We start from the raw sequence: 21,396 nt of genomic DNA, 5'->3' as shown, positions 1-21,396 counted from the left end.
GATGTCATGTATGCCTCCATTGAAGTTAGGCAAACTGTGGCTCACAGTCCAAATCCAGCCTACCACCTGTTTTTATAAATGAAGGTGTATTGGACCACAGCCACACCCATTTGTTTAAATATTGTGTATGACTGCCATTCTGCTACAACAGCTGACTTCAGTAGTTGCGACAGAGACCAAATGGCCCACAAAGCCTTAAATATTTACAGGCTGATCCCCGCTTAAATTAAAGTAAGGAAGAAATAAAAAGCTTGCAAAGATTACTTTTGATTCATTAAAAAAAGAAAACTTCTAAAATGATTTTCAGCTTTGAGGAATAAAGTATCAGAACTGCCGGGGGAGCTTTTTCAAAACACAGATGTATTCCATTGCTTTCAGCCCTCCAGTGTTGATACATCCTTGAAAGAGAGAGAGCTAGAAAATGTGTGTGGATTGGTGGAGTTTGGGGGCACATTGGTAGTTTGAGAATCTTTTCAAATGATTCCGATTCATAAATGTGTCTTTTCCCCCCACTGACATTTTTTAATGGAATAACCATAAAAAGTTGTAAACACCAATTGTTTTATTAATAACAAAGGACAAATAAGTTGAAATAAGACAAGATACATAATGGGACGCCTGGGTGGCTCAGTTGGTTGAATGTCCAACTCTTGATTTCCACTCAGGTCATGATCCCAGGGTCGTGGGATCGAGCTCTATGTGGAGCCTGCTTAAGATTCTCTCTTTCCCTCTGCCCCTCTTCCCCACTCATGCTCGCTCTCTCTCTCTCTCTCTCTCTCAAATAAAAAATTTTTTAAAAAGACAAGATGCATAATATATATCAACAATCATCAAAATGCATATATCAGTATAACACACAGTGATGCTGCCCAGCGATTTTAATATTGAAATAACATTTTGTAAGGTGTTTTTAAGGATGATAGTTTAAATACTGTTAGTAAAATTATCATGCTTTTTATATTGAAGCACTGATTAATATTTTTACAATTCAACGTATTCAGTCATGGTGCTTCAAAATAAACTATCCCAGCCAAAGCCTGTACTTTGCTCCCATGGCACTGCTTCGAACCTTTATGTGGGATTCTTTAAGTGCAGAGATTTATTTAATGCTTTCTCTAATAGTTTTGCCCGCTTGAAGTTAGCTAATGGCGGTTCTTAGATAGAGGGGACTCTAAAGTGATTTTTCTTTGCAGATTCATCAGTGGGTTTTACTTTTGTATGTTGTGTAAAAAGAAAAATTCTTTAAGTGAGTAAGTAAAGTCAGAGCATTTGGAATGCTTTTGTCTTCAAATTGCTAAGTGGAACTGTTAAGTGGAAGAAATTTGTATGATCTTTTATTATAAATGCTATGTTCTTAGCATGCACCTGCATTATAAGCATTGACTCTCAGAAACTTGGCTGTTTGGTTCATTACTTCCTCTTATTTTCACAGAACTTCATAGCCACCGAAGTGCTCAAGTTGTTTAGTCTTAAAAAGGAGCCAAACCACAAAACAGATTGGCAGAAAATGATGAAATTTGGAAGAAAGAAAAGAGACCGAGTGGATCATATCCTGGTCAGTGTATATAACTGCAATATGTTTATTTTGACTGTCTCTTCTAAAATCAGAATGTAGTCACATTCTAAAAAGAAAAGGAATGTAACTGACCCTAAGTCTATGATAGTGAAGCCGTAAAGCCTTCACTTGCTGCATTTCTGCCCCTCAGTTTTGGAACTTGCTTTCTTTTGAATTTGACAGATGAATATTTAACTGAACAGTATTTTGTGGGTGTGGAAAACTTGAGAAATAAAAAGCCGAGTGGATGAGGTACGGCATTAAGAAGAGGTCAGTGTAGACTCTGGGGCCAGACTGCCTGCCTTTAAATCCCTTTTCTGCCACATACCTGGTGTGTAATCTTGGACAAATTGTCTAATCTCCTTGTGTCTCGTCTCCCTATCTGTAATCTACCAAGACAGTTATTAAGAGAATTAAAAGTATGTTTACGTATGTATGTATGCAAGAGTTCCCTGGCTATAAATAACTCAGTAAATACTAGCTGTTATGATTTCCTCCTCGTTATTATTATCCAGAGCTTTTAGCTGGGTAGGATTTATTCCATTTGGCAATAGATTTCCCTAGCACTAGAAAAACATTTCTCAAACAAAAAAAAAAGAAAGAAAAAGGAAAGAAAAAAAAAAGTCGTTCTTTTCTTTGTTCCCTAAAAGAATGTTAAGCAGTAGCAAACTTCGGGAAACTCATTACTTGATTCAGGTTTATCTCTAAACATTTTGATTCTATTTTATCTTGTCTGTATTTATATTCATATAATGAAAAACAAATGTAAGGCTTAAATTAATGAGTTTTCCCCAAGTATGTGCCTTTTCATTGCTTGATTTACTCAGTAACGACTACACTAGATGAACATTTATTTAGAGTTTTATACTTTGCCATTCTTTTTCATGCTTTATTTGATCCTCACAGTAATTATATGAGGCAGGAAGGACTCACGTTATTCTGTTTTACAAATGAGAAAGTTTGGGGGCACCTGGCTGGCTTAGTCAGCAGAGTGTGTGACTCTTGATCTCAGAGTTCGAGTTCAAGCCCCACGATGATTGTACAGATTACTTAAAAATAAAAAATCTTGGGGCACCTGGATGACTCAGTCAGTTGAGCTTCCGACTCCTGATTTCAGCTCAGGCCATGATCCCAGCGTTGTGAGATCGAGCCCCACGTGAGGCTCTGCCCTGAGGGTGGAGGGTGCTTAAGATTCTCTCTGTCTCCCTCTGCCCCTCTGCCGCGTTTGTGCTCTCTCCCTGTCTCTCTAAAAATGAGTGAAATTAAAAAAAAAAAAATCTTTACAGAAAGTTTAGACTCAGAGATATTAAGTGATTTGCCCAGCAAATAAGAGCCAAGATTTTAAGCAACTTTTTCATAGCCCTTTGCCTCTTAAGAACGTGAACTTGTTCTCATAGTTCTACAGCAGCTTAAAGTTTGAGTTCTTGTTAATTTCTAAGTCGTTACTTCCTCCACTTCTTTAGGAGTTAAAGAAGAGAGCATGTCAAGAAACATTCATGTACCCCTTCTATCAGTTAAATTGATCATATCCTCTATAAATCATCTCAGGGCACACACTGAGTCAAGAATTGTGCTAATTAACGACTAATGTTACAGTGGTAAGCAAGACAGACCTAGACCCTGCCTTCATGGATTTATCCTTGGCTGGAAAAACTAGCCATTAATATATAATTTACATAAGTAAATTAGAAATTTTATAAATTATAAATTAAGTGATAAAAATAGAGGAACAGAGAGCTTTATACAAGTATAACCCAGAGGAAACTGATCTGATGAAGATGGTCAGGGAAGACTTCCCCGAGGAAGTGACATCTGAGCTGAGACCTTAAAGACGAGTAAGCATTAACTGGGTTCTAAGATAGAAGAACAATTCACGGAAAGCAAACCACGTTTGCAAAGACCTGAAATGAGCATGGGTCTGAGCTGAAATGTTAGCACGGCTGGAGGTGGCATAAACTGGAGAGGTAGAGTCTGTATCCTGCAGTGCCTTGTAAGCCACGTCAGGGATTTTGGATTTTATTATAAAAGCAAGGAGTTTAAGCAAGAGAGATTGCAAGACCAGATCTGCAGTTTTAAAAGTCCTGGAAATGGGACACCTGGGTGGCTCAGTCAGTTAAACATCCGACTCTGATTTCAGCTCAGGTCACTGATGGCGCAGAGCTTGCTTGGGATTCTCTCTCTCCCTGTCTCTCTGCCCCTCCCCTGCTCACACTTTCTCTCTCTCGCTCTCAAAAAAAAAAAAAAAAAAAAAAAAAATTAAAAAAAATTAAATTAAAATGCTGGAAGAATCCTTCAAAAGAAATGTGTGGAGGAAAAAAGACCAGTGAGAAGGATGTAGCCTGTAGGTCAAAGGTGACTGTTTAGGTTTATTGAAGCAAAACTTCTTAGGTAAGTTTATCTTGAGCACATGTCAAGTAAATGAGGAAACCAGCATAGTGTGGCAGTTCAAAATGAACAGAGAGTGAAGGCTTAATGCATGCGGCTTCCAGCTAGTTACAGACAGCTCTCACTTCACATGGTTATAAAAATGTCATCTTCACAGTGAAAGGATTAAATACGTTGGCGGGGGAGCAACAATTTGGAGGCATCTTCAGACTGGAATTATTAGTCAGAAATGACAAGTAGTACATCTCACAAGTGAACAATAAATGAATTGATTTGTAGCTCTTTAATAGACGTACCACAAAACAAGATCTTGTCCTTGGAAGGCATAGGCTTCCAGGTGCCAGGTAGGATCACTTACACAGGAAAACATTGGTCTCTCCAGCAGTTTTCAGAAAATTCTTAAATAGCAAACAAAAATTCCTTTTGCTAGTATGAGATTATTATAGCTTGGGTGAGGGTAATGTCAATGTACAACAATTCAGGAGATTTGGGAGTTGGGAAAATAGTAACAACATATATTTTGTGAATATTCCCTTTGTTGGTCATAAACTGTTTTTCACCTTCCTACAGAGAGACCTGGGCCTATGTAACTTGTTTCATGAGTTCACTCTTAATGTATAGCAAAATGATACTGTTAGTTCCTTGAGTTAATGATTAAAAATGCTAAATAAACTCCTCTCCCACTGTTAGATTTAGCCAACCTAGCATCTGGAGATTCTAATGCTCTTGCATAGAGAGATTGGGATTCAAAACAACAATTTTTTTATATCACATGAACCAAAATTTTTCCCATAGTACAAAAGAAAAATCATGTTTATTATAAAACAACCATGCTCATTTTAGGAAATTTAGAAAATATTGGTAAATCAAAAGAAAATCATGATAATCTCATCCTAGATAGCTCTTAATATTGTGATGTATAGACTTAGAGTCTTTATACAGAGGATTTTTTTAAACAGTTGAGATCATGGTCTCTTTTTTGTAATCTGATTGTTTTTAGTCAATAAAATGTGAACTTTTTTCTTGTCACTAAATGTTCCTCTATTTTATATCACATTTAATAACTTTATCCCATTTTATTGTTGTGGAAGTATAGTAATCCGTTGTACGGATGTACCATCATTTATTTAACCAGTCAGTAATTTTTTTTGCTCTTTTAAACGGCAGTGTTGTAATAAACATCTTGTGATATGGTAGATCTTTGTACTTATTTCCAGTGGTTTCCTTAGGATAAACTCCTAGAAATAGAATCGCTGATTAAAAGCATATGCGGAATGTTAAGGCTTATGTATGCGTTGTCAAATTGTTCTCCAAAAAGGTCGTAGCAATTATACATCCTTACCAGCACGGTACAAGAGTGGAGGTTCCCACCTTTGCCAATACTAGCTACTACCAATTTGTAAGTCTTTACCAAAAGAATGAGCTCATTTTGCTCTATTTAGTTTTATTATCAATGTGGTTAATATTTTTACCTGTTCATTGGTTATTCTAAATCTTTTGCATGTTTAATCCTTACATATTTCAGAATGACAAAAAAGAATGAAAATAATACAGAAACCATTGTTTCCACCTTTCTAACGTCCATACTTTAGTATTTCGTTAATCCCACAAACATCATGTCAGCTCTCAGCCTTTGTCTGCAGGTCTGTCTGTCTGCTCTAATCTCAGTCCCTGCTCCTGAATTCTGGCTTACTTACCTATTGAATTCTAGGATGATCGTTCTTTCACTTCAGCAGCTTGAAGATACTATTTTCCTGTAATCTGACCTCTCTTGTTGGTCTTGAGACATCTGCTGATAGTTCTTTTTGGGGAATCTGTCTTATCTTTTTGGTTTCTGTGGAAGACCGTGTGTGTGTTTGTGTATTTGTGTGTTTGTTTCAGTTTCTCTGGATGTGTCTAGATGTGGATTTGGCTTGGTTTTTTTTTTTTTTTTTTTTCCCTGCTTTGGACTCACTATGCTTATTAAATCTATGGATTCATATCTTTACTCAATTCTGGAAAATTCTCAGCTATTGTCTCTTAGAATATTGCCTCTCCCCAAGTCTCCAGTTCCCTGTGGTGCCTCTCTGGACATCTCTTTGGCCCTGTTCTCTCTTCCACGGTGCTTGATTCTTCCCCTAAATAGTTGCAGCTCTTGCCACTCTTTTAAATCCCTATTTGTTCTGGTAGTCAGGATTTTCCTCTTTTCTCAAGATTTCCCTATGCATTACAAATATTTTTTGTTGTATTTTATCCAGTATATCTGTCTTTATATGAGAACTTTTTCGCACCACCTTACTCTTATCTTACCATTTTTACTCTGACGGGCTTGCCAGCTAGTTGTGGTGTTGGGGGTGGTGGTGTTTTAACGTACGCCAGGAGTTTTTCAAATTTTATTTCTAAGTAATATTTGGGTATTATCATTTAAAAGAGCAGAAGAGGGGCGCCTGGGTGGCGCAGTCGGTTAAGCGTCCGACTTCAGCCAGGTCATGATCTCGCGGTCCGTGAGTTCGAGCCCCACGTCGGGCTCTGGGCTGATGGCTCAGAGCCTGGAGCCTGTTTCCGATTCTGTGTCTCCTCTCTCTGCCCCTCCCCCGTTCATGCTCTGTCTCTCTCTGTCCCAAAAATAAATAAACGTTGAAAAAAAAAATTTTTTTAAAGAGCAGAAGAAGTCAGTGATTAACATTTTGGTCAGCTCAATACTATAGATAAAATGAAGCCAGCTTTTCTTATAAAATAGATGAGTTTTATTGTTTTTCTAGAGTTTTGACTGTTGGTAATTTTGCTTAGGATCTTTAGATTTTAGAGGTCCTGAAATATCCTGAACCTCATTTAATATTCTTGGATGTACGATCCCCAGAAAGCTCCCACGGATGTTAGTGCCACTAAAATGAGAAAATAGGGCATAGCAGTTAAGAGCCAGATCTGTGGAATCAGACTCCTTGAAGGTTCCAAACTTGTCTCCTACCACTTATTAACAACGTGACTTTGGGCAGGTTACCTGTCTCTCAGTCTCCCCCTCTGTAAAGTGACAGCCTCATAGAGTTGTAGTGATGACCAAATGAGGTGCTGCATGTCTTAAGTGGCATATAGAAAGCTCTCAAAAGTAGTAGATATTATTAGTGTAAACGTTTTTATTGATTTACAATCATTTTCTTATTTGATCCCTACCCTCCCTGTCTATAAATAGCCAGAGTCTAAATTATGTTACTTAGAACTTGGGTCAGAAATTTGACTTGGTGCTATGAGATACATTATGAAAATTTTTGTTTTCTTGCATTGTGAAAGTAAAAATTTCATCTTTTTATTAAAAATACACATGCTGGGGCACTTGGGTGGCTCAGTCGGTTAAACGTTCGACTTTTGGTTTCAGCTCAGGTCATGATCTCACGGTTCGTGAGTTCGAGCCCCGCGTCAGGACAGTGCAGAGCCTGCTCCGAATTCTCTCTCTCCCCCTCTCTCTGCCCCTCCCATGCACACGCGCTCTGTCTCAAATAAGTAGACTTGAAAAAAAATAAGAATAAAAATGTACATGCCTCTCAGCTATAGTAGTTTTAATCTGTTACCTATGCCTGATAGATGAAAGCACTTGGACTCAGAACAAGCAGATGCTGTCACCTCTGCCTAAAGATCCTAACACTACTAGCTAGATTTAATCCCAGAATGCTGTGACTCCATCTTCCTATAAGATCATATAATATGTCAGCCATATCGCCAAGTTTTTCAATATACTTTTTGACCAGTTCCAGTATTTTCTTTCATCACACTGCTTCATCACCACACAGTCCAGTGTGATGAAAGAAAAGATTAACACAGAATTAAATCATGTGAAAAGTTTAATTGGAGAAGGGACTCTGATGTATGTATACATAAATACCATGCTTTACAACGATAAGGAAGAACTAGAGAAAACTATTCACATATTTCCCTGTTACAGCATTAGATCCACTGAGCTCCCAGGAGCATCTGTGGCCAGTTCAAATTAACCCAATCAGTCAATCAATCAATCAACCAATCAATCATTTCTTATGGACCTGCTATGTGCTAAGTAGTATTCTAGGCCCCGGGAATACATTAGTGAACAAACCAGACAAAATGCAAGGAGCTTTCATTCTAGTAAGGGAGACAGATACATAAGAAAAATAAATCTATGGAGGCAATAAGGGAATATTGGGGGTTGCAGTTCTAGATAGGATGGCTGGGAAAGATTTTACTGAGAAGATAATATTTGTTTAAAGGACTGAGGGAAATGAAGTGAGCCAAACATTCATCCAGGGGAAGAAAATTCTGGAAAAGATACATTGGGCCTTGATTATTAGGGAAAAATCACTGGGGAGTCAGAAAAAGTAGTAGGAGATGATGTCCCAGAAGTACCGGGGTGTGTGTGTGTGTGTGTGTGTGTGTGTGTGTGTGTGTACACGCACAGAGGGCCGAATCATACAGGGTCTAATAGGCCCTTGTAAAAACTAGGTTTTACGCTGAATAAGATCAGCAGACATTTAAGGTTTGAGCAGAAGAGTGATGTGATCTGACTTAATTTATTTAACAGGATCACTGTGACTGCTGTGTTGAGAATAGACTGAGGGAATGGTAGTAAAGGCAGGAGCAAGGAGACCAGCAAGATATTGTCATAATCCAGACAAGCAATAATAGTGGCTGGCACCAGTGTGGTGGTGTTGAGGTGGTAAGAAGTGGTCAGATTCTAGACAGATTTGCAAAGCAGAATGGAATTGCTGATAAATTGTGCCATATGAGAGAGGGAAAAGTATTAAGAATAACTCCATCGGGTTGGCCTGAACAACTCGAAGGATGGAACTTCCCTTTGCCGACTTGAGGAAGACTGAGAGGAGCAGGTTGGGAAGCAATATCAAGAGTTCTGTTCTGAACCTGTTAAATTGGAGGTGTCTGATAAACATCCAAATGGAGATACTGAAGAGGCAAGTGGACATACGAGTCTAGATCTCAGGCACGAGTCCTAGGCCGGAGGTAGGACTTTGGGAGTGGTGGACACATAGATGGCAGTCAGAGCCCTGAGACCAACAGAGTGTAGACGCAAAGGGAGGAGGTCCAAGGACTAATTCCTGACACACTCTAATGTTTCATGTATTCAGAAGATGAGGAGGAACCAACAAATGAAACTAAAAAGGAGCAGCCAGTGAAGTAGAAGCAAGCCAGGAGAGGGTGGGGTCCTGGAAGCCAGGTAAGAGTGTTTTAAGGAAGAGGCAAGAATCAACTGCATGGGATACAGCTAATTGGTCAAGTAAAATGAGAACTAAGGATTTACCATGGGATTTAGCAACGTGGCGGTCTTTACTGATCTTAACATTAATACAAAGACTTTGGGTGGCGTGCATGAGGTAAACGTTTGATTTGCAGTAGGTTTCTTTTTTTTTTTTTTTAACGTTTATTTATTTTTGAGACAGGGAGAGACAGCATGAATGGGGGAGGGTCAGAGAGAGAGGGAGACACAGAATTTGAAACAGGCTCCAGGCTCTGAGCTGTCAGCACAGAGCCCGACGCGGGGCTTGAACTCACAGACCGCGAGATCATGACCTGAGCCTAAGTCGGATGCTTAACCGACTGAGCCACACAGGTGCCCCTTGCAGTAGGTTTCAAGAGAGAACAAGAGATTAGTGAGAGCAAGAATGGACATGTCAAAGGAGTTTTTTTGTGAAGCGAAAGATGGAGGGGGACATGGTGACAAGAGAGCATTCTTGTAGCTTGAAAGAAATATGCTGACAGGAAAAAGGAGAAATTGTGATGGCGCAGAGGAGAGAGCACGGCAGGAACATGTCCCTGAGTCGGCGCGGTGGCATCCACACCGTGGACGGGTGCCCTCCCGCTGAACGTGAGCACTTGTGACAGGATGATCTGTTACAGTAAATATTCCAGAATGAACAGTAGCTTCCTCCAAAAGTTGCTTTCCAAAAGGAAATGTGTAATTTAGCTGTCATCGCTCAGACTAGGAAGGTCCCTAATCAGTCTAACTCTCCCTGTGTCAGTAGGCATTATTTGAGGTGAGTAAAATACAAAGAAAGTTGTTTTTTTTTTTTTTTTTTTTTTTTTTTAAAGACAGAAGGGCCTCCATTAGCCAAAAATAAGAACAGAAATCTTTCTTTCAGCTCCAGGTCTCATTCACTCTGTCTCTTTACCACTCCAGAAGGACATTAAGTTTTCTCTTAGGTTAGCTAAGAATATGATGAACTATTTTTAGCAATGCATTCTCAAAGCGTATGTGATGTGGGATGAACGACAAGAAATTAGACCAACTCTTGCATATCCTTTACACATAGTAGCCTTGGAAATTGCCTCTACTGTAGGTACAATTGCACTAAGGACAAATCCTGTAGTGAAACCACCTAGCTTATGATTGAATCTCCTTTACCAGTTAAGGTCTGTTAAGGTACGAGATAGCTCCTGAGGGTCTACCTATTGTTGATAAGTTCTTTCTCATATTAAGCCTAAAAGGGTTTTCTTTCATATAATTAATTATAATTTACTTCTCCAGCTTTGGGGTTTTATCTAACAATTTGAATTCTTCCTGCATGCCTTTGAGGCAGCTGTCGTGTTGCACCTGAGTCTTTCTCTCCCCTTTAAATGGTATTCTCTCCTCTTGTCTGATAGTGTTTTTAAGTCCCCTCAACATCTTTTCACTTTACCTCTTTTTTCAGTGTCCCTCTTTAAATACTGTGCACAGAACAGACCATGTAATATTTCGTGTATTTAATTAGTACGGACATGCAACCCTTTGTTTTTTAGATATTACACTTGGACTAATGCAGTTTATAATTACATTTGTTTTATTTTTAGCTACATCATTCTCACAGGACTCACAAAACTTAGGAAACCCCCAAGACCAAAGTTTCAAACTGTTCCTCTGTTGTTATTTTGGGGACCCAAATATTGGACCTTATTCTTTTATTGCATCATCTTGTTAAATTTGGCTCTTCATTCCAAGCTACCCATACATTTTTGAGTTCGTTTTTCCAACGTAGTTCTGTTCTCAACTTCTTGTTACCTCTAAAATTCATCCGGGTCATTGCTGCAAACGATGAACTGGACAGAGCCAAAGACAGCCTTTTAGCACTCAGTAAAAAATCCATGTGCCAGATGTTTAGCACATTCTATTCGCACCATCCTTGTCACTGAAAAATTAAAATTATTAGACTGACTTTTTAATGTAATTTAATTTTTTTTTAAATTTTTTTTAACGTTTATTTATTTTTGAGACAGAGAGAGACAGAGCATGAACGGGGGAGGGGCAGAGAGAGAGGGAGACACAGAACTGGAAGCAGGCTCCAGGCTCTGGGCCATCGGCCCAGAGCCTGACATGGGGCTTGAACTCATGGACCACGAGATCGTGACCTGAGCTGAAGTCGGACGCTTAACCGACTGAGCCACCCAGGTGCCCCTAATGTAACTTAATTTATATAATACATATTAATTTACCATACATGCATAACACATCTGCAGGAACAGAGGAAAATGTGTAAGAAAACAGAATAGGCTCCAATAGCCAGAAGAAAAAAACACGGAGGCAGATCTGCAGGTTACGAGATCCCTCAGTTGCCATAGTTGAAGTTCTGAGTTGGGCTTGTGCTTTTTGATGGCTAAAGCAAAATGGAAAACATGATATTAGTCCTCACCAGCCAAAAGGGAGATGGTTCCTGCTCTTAAGGAGGAGCAAAGCTTTTGCTAAATCTGATGAGGGCACTGTGGGGGCTCATCGTCTGTGCACTGAGATAACAGATGAAGTCCCAAGCATATATTCTACTCTAAGGCCACAATTGGTTGCATCAGGACAGTGCTTCCTAAATTTTGTTACTGGGAAGGAGAAAAGATTTAACCTTAAAGGTTGAGAAAACTTATAAAAAGGAAAGCTGTGCAACTTTGTTTGGACAAAATTCATGGGCAATATGAAATCTTATGTGGGGACACACTTCTTAGCTTTCCCAGAACATGGATCTCCCCCCAACACCAGTTCGAGAAGTGTCGCATTAGGCTGTTGCGTACAGCATCCTTCATGAGAGGAACACCAGTTCCTTGGGAGGTTAATTGTGTTTCTTACACATCCATACAAAATGATTCTTTGATCAAATAAATATGGGAAACCCTGGATTAAATGTTTCTTGGGGTGCCTGGGTGGCTCAGTCGGTTAAGCGTCCGACTTTGGCTCAGGTCATGATCTCGTGGTTTGTGAGTTCGAGCCCCGCATCGGGCTCTGTGCTGACAGCTCAGAGGCTGGAGCCTGCTTCAAATTCTGTGTCTCCCTCTCTCTCTCTGCCCTTCCCATGCTCATGCTCTGTCTCTCTCTCTCTCAATAATAAATGTTAAAAAAATTTTTAAGAAGTTTCTTTACTGGTGGACTTCTTTTCAGTAGGCTAATTTACATTGTGAAACTCCCAGAGGGAGCTTTCTAAAACTTATTTGACCTTGGAGCCCTTTCTGGTGGCATATGTGTTCACGGATCATAAATTAGGGAACAGAGGAAATGGATGTTTTGTAAACCCTTCAAAAAACTCTCCTCAAAGAGAAAGAATGTGGTAGCCACCGTGTCATAGATCTGTCAGCCCTGGCCAAGGGCACCTGTCAGGCAAGGCTGTTCTTCTTGTGCTCTCAAACTCCAGGGCAGTGGAGTCTTCTCATTTCCTCCTAACAGGAACCAGAGTACCAAGTGCCCACCTTCACTTCCTCTGCGTCTTTCGAGATGAAACTCTGATCAGGGCAAGTCAGGTATTTGTGGTTGTATGGCTTTTTCACCAAGTTAGATTTCTGGTTAGACACTCCGGTCACTGAATTTCTCACTAGATTGGGGTTTACAATCCCACTTTCTCCGCCTGACCTCCAACCCACATACAGTATCATTACATACTATTAAGTCTCATATGTTTGTTTGTTTGTTTTTAAGAGTAGTCTTTAAAAATTGTAAACAAGCAAAAAAATCTTGGACAGTTAGTTCTAACTTGATTGGTTTTAGTTTACCTTGGGAATCCCCAAACCTTAAAACACAACTAATACTGTAATAACATTGTATGATGACAGATGGTAGGTACACTTACCATGGTGAGTATGGCATAATGTATGGAATTGTTGAATCACTGTGTCAAACTAATTAACATTGGGTGTCAACTATACTTCAGTTAAAAAAAAAAAGAGCAAGTATTACATGACTGATTTTTAAAATAAACTTAAGCAATAATAACATTTTAAAAATACTGTAATGAAGGGGCGCCTGGGTGGCTCAGTCGGTTCAGCATCTGACTTTGGCTCAGGTCATGATCTCACAGTTTGTGAGTTTGAGCCCCGCATTAGGCTCTGTACTGACAGCTCAAAGCTCTGTCTCTCTCTCAAAAAATAAATAAACATAAAAAATAAAATAAAAATACTGTAATGAATATTAAACTTCATTTATTTATAATATTCTAAAGTCGCATTCAGTATTTTCTTTGGATATATACATTTTATAATTGTAAATCCATACATCTAAGAGTTTACATTCTTCTCTCCCCCTTAAATCCTTATACACATTTGCTTATGTTGTCATAGACAACAAAACACTTGTAATCCTTAATATCTATAATACCTTAATATCTAATATAAATCCTTAATATCTAAAATATCTTAGTAAAATACTGGAATATCGTCAAATTCTACTCTGACAGTTTTGAAGCCACTTTTATTTGGCAGTTGAGTTTTTTCAAATCTCTTGCAACTTGAAAAGGGATCTTGATACCATCATATAAACTACCTTTTGTCTGACTTATTTCCTTGGTCTATGTTCTCATGGACGGGCATGTAATACACAGTGATATATAATAATGCCTACTATCAGGCATTGCATTAATATGATTAGTTTTGTAGCTTTTGTGCGACAGTAATTTTCTCGCCTTGTTGTTCCCTAAATTCCAGGTGCAGGAGCTGCACGAAGAGGAGGCGCAGTGGGTGAACTATGACGAGGATGAGCTGTGTGTGAAGATGCAGCTCGCCGAGGGGATCTTCGAGACCTTGATCAGAGATACTATCGATGTTCTGAATCAGATCAGTGAAAAACAGGGGAGAATGCTACTTGTGTGACATCTTGCAAATAAATCGAACACTGAGTGTAATATGAGTCCTGGGCCTTTCTGCCTCCTGATACACACCCCATCTCCATCATAGCAAGAGTGCTCCTGGACTTGGTACCTTTCCTTAAAGACTACTGGTTTGGAGTTCATGGGACCATGCGGTATATCTGGTATGACAGCCTTTGCCTTTAGAGACCGTCCACTGGATCCATTGGTTATTTTCGGTGGGCAGGGCCGCACTCCTGATGTTGACACGCGGTATAATCCTACACCTCTTGTTAGCGCCCCTACCAGGTCCCAGACGTGGGCTGAAAACACCAGACTCACCTCTTAGCTTAGACGAGGCTGTCTCTTCGTTGAATCTGAAGTCAGGCGGGGTGAGGTGTATAGCTAACGTGCGTCCTACCATTTTGGAGACATAATCCTGGTCTATACCATGAAAGTCATAAATGGACACGATAGTCTCTCAACAGTATTAAACCCTTAACCACTTCTAAATAGGCAAGTTTAATCATGTGTGCCTATTTCACACTTTGGAATTCCTTTCGCTTCTTTTTGAAGACCGTTTTCTTCCATTCTTGCAGTTGAGCAGCACCGAGTGGACCTGTCGAGTTAACAAATCAGTGGTAGCCTTGCTTTATGAGCACCATCTACAGAATTTTAAGCCTTTGCATTATTTTTAGTCTTCTCTGTGTGGGCATGAAAACAAGGAATGCCCCCACTGAAGACCGGGCTCAAAGGACGGATGCGGGGCCGGCTCTTCTACCCCTTCTTCTGTCCCTGCACTTTGCTTACTCCTTCTAAACCTCTGCCAGCTGCTCCCAGAATCCCAGATCCTCAGGACCATCTCAGGCATCCAGGCATGGCAAAAGTGGAAATGATTCATTTTGGCCTTCAAACGTTCAACTCCCCCCCCACCCCCCATCTCTCCCCCAAGAAGTCAGAGACGCTGTTACTTGAATGATTTAGGAAATGAGTGTGTGCACCAAAGACAAAAAGATATTGTCTGTTGTTCGTGTGCTTGTGTTGCGCTATGGAACATTTTTTTTTAATTTATTTTCAGATAAATTATTAAGTTGGAAACGTGTGTCCCTATTCAGAAGTGAAAGATTCTTCTTGTAATAGTTAAGCTTCCGTCTTGAAGCTTCTGTGGTTCATAGTCTTTGCACAGGAAATCTACGGTTTAAACAGACCCGTACACATATCGAAGAAGGCAGTTTGATTCGGTGAAAAGAAGATGAGCTTTTCCGAGATCACCTGCAGTAGCAGGAATGGAATAAGGTGATTTAAAGACACTGCACAATTCAGTTCTGCCTCTCCTGCAGCATTGCTTCTCACAACTCTTACCTGTACCTGAAAAGAAATACATAGACTCCAGCTGCTACGTTAGAGCACACATGATGCTCTCCGGGACCTCAATACACTGCCTTCTCGACTGGTTTCTCTTAATCGGTCCCATCCTTCTTCAAGTAATCTAGAAGAATGTGGATAATCTTAGGCGTGAATGTAAATGCCTTAATATTGGAAGGTCCTGACTAGAAGCATGATATAAGACATCCACTGGATTCCTATTTACAAATATCCTGGAATGTTAGAGCTTCACAATATGTTAGAAAAACCCCAAAGATGGTATAATCTTTAAGTGTGCACGTTCGTTCATTTCTGCATCTTCCCTGTCAACTTGCCTTTGCGTCTCAAGTGTTTCACTATGCACACTTCCATTCCTCCTTGGTTTCATCTTGTCATCATGAGACACTTACTGAAATGATCATTGGAATATTTGCATTTTGCACAATGACTGGTCTGATAGCTCTTGACAAATAAGGAAAGCACTGAAATGTGGTGACTGGGTCTCGGGAAATGCGCAGTTTGATGCATCGCCAGCATTTCTTCTGGGCTTTTGATGTTGAGCTCTAGTCTTGTAGCCATAACGAGCAGATTGACTAAGAGAAGCTAGGGTTTCTTGGGGTTATTAACCAGTAGTGTGGAGATATTGTTCTCACGCGGCCAAGGAAAAGCAAAGGCCTTTGTTTTTAGTCTGTGTTACTTGGAAGACAGAAAAACATCTTGTCTACACCCTTTGGCTGTTTGTAGGATTACATTGTCCTTATGATACTGAAACTTTACAGCTGCTATAAATTTTTTATAAGTGAATATAAAAATAATATAATAGGAATATAGGTTGTTTTTCTACATTCTCATTATTTGGATCTAAATCAATTTTTAATAAGAAAGTTAATCTTTACTCTTTATGACATTATGATTCCAGAAAAGGAAAAGAGTAGATCAGAGTGCGGAGCCCGTAGAGTTCCGTGGTGAGGGCGCTGCTGGGGCTGCGCGGTCCTCAGAAATCCGGGCTCCACCGGGGAGGCAGCAGTCGGTCCGTCTTGCCCCTGCTTAGAAATGGTTGTCCATAGTTTGGTAGCAGAAAACGGAGGAATCTATAATTAGCAGATTTCTTATTATTTTAACTATTGGATATAATGGAAAAGGTGTTTCTTGTTAGCAGTAGGATTGATGACTGTGGATATGCAGCCACTTGTTCCATATTGGGATCTTTTTAATCAAGCTCTGCCTCTTCAAGAATCTAAATAGTCCCTCTTTCTAATCTTTGTTCCTTCTCCCCACGCTCCCATCCTCTTTCACTCTTTCTTTGTAATTCCTCTAAGAAAAAGATCTTTGCATCAGCAGTAATATCTTTTAGAATAGCACTATCAGAATTTAGTAGTAAACCAACATAGAGGCTTCAGATTTATTTCTGAGTCCAAAATAATTTGTGCTATCCAGGGTACTCGACTCTGGGTTAAATAAGTACAGGGTATAGATTCCCTCTTCAGGTCTAAACAGGAATTTTTATTCTAGGGAAAAGTGGGAAGAGCTCAAAAGTAGTTAATAAGGAAGGCAATTTGGTTTTCTTTTACCCGAAAGAAAAGAAAATTCCTTCTGTGACTACAGGTCTCTGAGAAATTATCTTTCAGAAGAGATTTCATTGCTCATAAGAGTGTTGTGGCCTATTGATAAAAACAATTTTGTTCACTTTCTTGTCTTGAAAAAAAGTGGCCTTAGCTTTTTGCAATACTTGAATAAAGTGTGTACTCGCACAGCGTTAGAGACTCATAACTTTTCTGCAAGAAGTTCAAACTTACATCTTCTTTTACTACCTTAAGAATACTAGTGAGTAAAAACATTAATTCAAAGAGCAAATGATAGAAACTACAATGATGTTTAATGCAAATTGTAGGAACTTACATGTTTACAAATCATCTTAAACTGGTTGTGCAGCAATTCAATAAAATATCTTTGTATTATAAAAATGTGAAGAAAACAATGTAAACTGATGTAAAGGAGGTACTGTCATTTTAATTAACCTGTATGTTTAATAGCTTTTCCTTCCGGACTTTGCAAAGCCTTCTCGGGAAACACGTTGCAAAGCGTTCTCTGGGAGGCCTGGCCTCCGTGTGTGTACTGTACTGTGCAGACATGAAAAAACAAACCCGTTTACTGTGTATGTGTAAATAGCCTGGTCACCAGGCCATTTTCAGCCAATAGTCACATCCGGTGCAGCTCGCACACGACACTCGGGGTGTGGTTTGTAAGTATGACCTGTAAAATAACTGGGATGGAGTCCCATGTATACCTGTGTAAATAGATTTGTTAACTGAAATGTACTTTAAGAAAAGAGAAAATCTGTAAATAAACTGATTTATAAACTAATACCGTGTCAGGTGTTTGCGTCCTCACCTTTGGAGCCAAGTGTAGAAAGCCACAGTCCCCGTGAAGTTCACTGACTTCTGGTTGCCGGCGGGACAGCCGACTGGGCTGAGCTGTGTGGAGGACCTGTTTGCCGTGCTCACAGACGCACACGTCTGAGCAGCCTGGGCTCTGACGTTCGTCACTCGTTTGTCCAGTCGTTGGGCACAGCTTCGTGTCCTGAGCACTGGGCAGAGGGCTGGAGAGGTAGCGGAGGCAACGGACGTGGTCCCTGATCTCATGGAGCTTAAAGTCTACTGAAGGCGTCATCAAAAAAGAACTTCCAAAACAATGTCTAACAGATTGCAGGAGGTGCTGAAATGAAGCACTCACGGGGGTTTGAGAATCTATTGACAAAAGGACCAGCAAGGTTGGGGATGGGCCAGAGAAGAGCTCTCTGACAAATGATAACTTTGAGGTCTATATTGATGGGTTTCTTCCCTGTAATTCATGGGAAAACTCTTCTCTCCCAGGTGACTTGATTTCTGATCATCCTCGCAAAATAACACACGGAAAAGTCACACACAATTAAGTGAGCCATAAAAAAGCAAGCATCCAATGACTAGGTGTGGAGGCTCTAATTTATTTCTAGAAATACAAGCTTGGAGAAGAATGGAGCTAGCGATCTAGAAGAATAAAAGAATTTCAAAGGTTGCAACGTATGGCCCTCAGGATCATGAATCCTCTCTGGTCCAACAGACTGGAAGTAACCACCATCATCACGCCTGAATTCGTCTAGTAGCTTCCTGATGGCCAACCCTGCTGTACCTTTAATCCCTACACAACCGTGAACCTTAATGGAATTCTCGGGAGAGGACTAACCCCAAATTGTGGCAGGTTCTAAAATATTTCTTGTGATTCCCAGAACAGACGTGTGAGTGAACGCCCATGATGTGCCAAATACAGTGTTTGGTGCTCAGGGCACAATAGGAATGACAGGTTGAATCTTGGTGGGGGGGGGGGGGGAACCCAAATATCCATATCCTTGAATCAAAATACGTGAAAGTGGTAGGTAGATAGATGGCAGAGCTAAGAATGGTGACACCCAAAGTGATGTGACCTACAGGGGCGAGTGCTGGAGAACCAGCCAGTGCCCTACGAAAAAGCTCAGGAATGGGAGAAAGTGACTGCCACAGGCAAAGGGAAGCAGGGGGATTGTCCCTCCCTTCACTGGGAGGCCAGGCTATGTGGCCAAGGTTAGAAGGCAGGTAAGTGGCACCCAGGGAAGAGACCAATGCTGTGGTATGAGGTTGCTGAGAACAGACAACAGCTCTCAGGCTCACGAAGTACAGCGTTTCCATACGGAGAGGAAAGACTGCACAAGACCCAGCCTCTTGCAGTGCCTGGGTCTCCCGTGGCCAGCAGGTCCACTCCGAAGCCAAAGGGGGAGACGGGACTGCACGCACACCGTGTTGTGCTGCCGAGGAAGGAACAGAGCCCTCCCTGTGGGGTCTGAAATACAGAAAGCTGGGGGTGTGCCTGCGGGCCACTGACACACGCCCTTCAGCAGAACAAGGGCGCACATGTTGAGTCTGAACGGGGGAAGTGCCTTCCCACACAAGGCGATAAGCTCAGCACAGGCTGTGAGGACTCTATCTCTTGGTTAAGGAAGTGTGCCAGGGCCAAGGCCCATTTTTATGAGACTGTGCAGGAGGCGAGAAGCTGTGTGGATGACTGCCTTTCCCGACAATCCACCCCACCTCCCCTGCTCAGCCACTGAACTAGCAGATAAAGCACACCAGATCCGGTAGGACGACTGTTTGCCACAAATGGGTAGGCGGAGCTGGGTCCAGGAGCCCCTGAACAATGCATATGGCTACAGTTCACAGAGCCTTCCTGTCATTTTGAGACATTTACCAGAGTCACCGGAAGAACCAGACCCAGGACGATGATCAGGCCTCTCTGGAGGACGGTCCTCGGCCAGAAACCTCCAGTGCCTGGCCTAAGCCAACTGAAGAGGTCAAAAGATGAGTCTGATAACCATCCGACCGGAGCACGGGGCTTCCCCCTCCCCTGCATTGTTGATGTGTCCCAGCAAGAGATGTTGACAATGACACAACAGCTACCCTATTCTGCCAGCAGATAACTGAAGGCTAGTCAGGTGTCCGTCTCTAGTGATTCTTGTTGGTCTAGAGGAAAGTCCAAGTTGTTGTGTACCAGGCAGGACATTAAAATGGGAATGTGGGACAAAAGGAACTTTATTCTGGGATGACAAATTCAGCATTGTTCGAGTTCGCCTCCTCTCCCCACGGCTGTGTTGTCGTGTGTTGTCGTGCCAGGCACAGCGGAGGCTCCTGTCGGAGTGAAGAGAAGACAGGTGAAAGTTCCCACCTCGCTTCCACACCAAAAACCTCCTGGGGCCAGAGGCGCTCTTGTCCCCTACTTCCTCGGGATCCACTGCCCATGGCTTGACCCAAATCTTTTGGCCCAATCATCCAACCTGGAGAGGGAAGTCACAGTCTGAATGAACTTGACGTATCTCATAATAACGTCACCCATTTGAGTTGGAGGTCCCAGCACAGCCAGGGGAACCCTACGGCTCCGATGCTCTTTCGCCCCTTTCCCCATCTCCCTGGGGTCCCTCAAGAGTGAGGCACCTGCAGGTAGTGTTGCTTCCACGTTTGGCCTGGGATGCCCTACTGTGCTGCCGCTGTGATCCCGAGGACAAGTCACACCTAGGAAGTATGTCACAAGGGAGAAAAGAGAACGAATGGTTGGGTACACCGAGGTTGGGATTCTGCTGGTGCAGCCTAATCGGGTGACTGTCTGGCCTTCCACCCACTCCAAGTATGGCCCGCCATGGGTGGAGCCTCCTGTTAAATGTTCAACGACTTTTCTTAAGGGGAGGTACCTCTGGTAAGTTGGCTTTTTCTCTTTTTTTATGGTCTTTGTATAGTTATTGCCTAAGCCACCCACTACAGTGTTTCCTCCCCACCCCCAATCTGTCTGGGGGTGATAGGGAGCATGAAAGCTCCACCTTATGTCACAGGAACATGTCCATCACTTTGTTTTTTGGGCTGTGAATGTGGTGTTTTGATCAGATGGGAATGTTGTTGAGTATCTGAACATACGGCAATGGTGTTTTTTTAAGCCACAATAGTGATCTCTGTGTCTCTATGGCCCACTGTGTCCACACGGTGAGCATTGCTGGCACCCACGTCTGGGGACGAGTGGCCCGAAGTGGTCGATTTGCCACATTTGTGTCGGGCCGAAGGCCACCTGATGTGGATGTGTTCATTATATTGCGTGGTCTGCATTAAAAGGCAGGACTCACACAATAGTGACAACTGTGTTACCTTTGGCTTTCGGTTTTGGGGGGTGAGCCATTGAGATTCGGTCCATTTTTGTGTCGAGGTGGACTTTGATGTTCCATTCTGTAGTGGACCCAACAGGTGCCCACGGTGGTTTGCTGAGTGTATGTTAGGTCAGCTTGTGAGTTCCATTTGTGTTTGTTTTTTAATGGTTCTTTGTCATAGACATTAATATGAGTGGTGAATCGGCTTTTTTTTTTTTCCAGTCCACAAGCTGTTGTCACCATCCCTGTCCCTACACAGGGGGAGCTAGACGGTTTGTAATAGCCTGTGAGTCTATAAATAAGTAGCAGAGAGTTGCTCGTGGAAGGGCTTCAGCATCCTTATCGGATACGCTTTGGCCCACTGGGCA

General features: G+C 41.5%; 1 protein-coding gene across 3 annotated transcripts in view; it reads left to right on the top strand.

Moving 5' to 3' along the window:
- Positions 1-17,693, top strand: part of CEP350 (centrosomal protein 350) — a 156,888-nt gene extending 139,195 nt beyond the window's left edge. For 2 of the 3 annotated variants that reach the window (XM_043568419.1, XM_043568417.1), the window contains 2 exons: positions 1,433-1,555; positions 13,829-17,693. In XM_043568419.1, the coding sequence (XP_043424354.1) occupies positions 1,433-1,555; positions 13,829-13,993 (288 nt within the window). In that variant the 3' untranslated portion in view covers positions 13,994-17,693. Of the gene's footprint in view, positions 1-1,432; positions 1,556-9,030; positions 9,120-13,828 lie in introns of all 3 variants that reach the window. The other variant, XM_043568418.1, reaches the window with a different exon arrangement.
- Positions 17,694-21,396: the final 3,703 nt, after the last annotated feature.

The sequence above is a fragment of the Prionailurus bengalensis genome, chromosome E4 (assembly GCF_016509475.1).
Source record: "Prionailurus bengalensis isolate Pbe53 chromosome E4, Fcat_Pben_1.1_paternal_pri, whole genome shotgun sequence".
Lineage (NCBI taxonomy): Eukaryota > Metazoa > Chordata > Mammalia > Carnivora > Felidae > Prionailurus > Prionailurus bengalensis.
The sequence above is the reverse complement of the archived record's forward strand: the minus strand, read 5'-3'. Positions and strand labels throughout refer to the sequence as shown.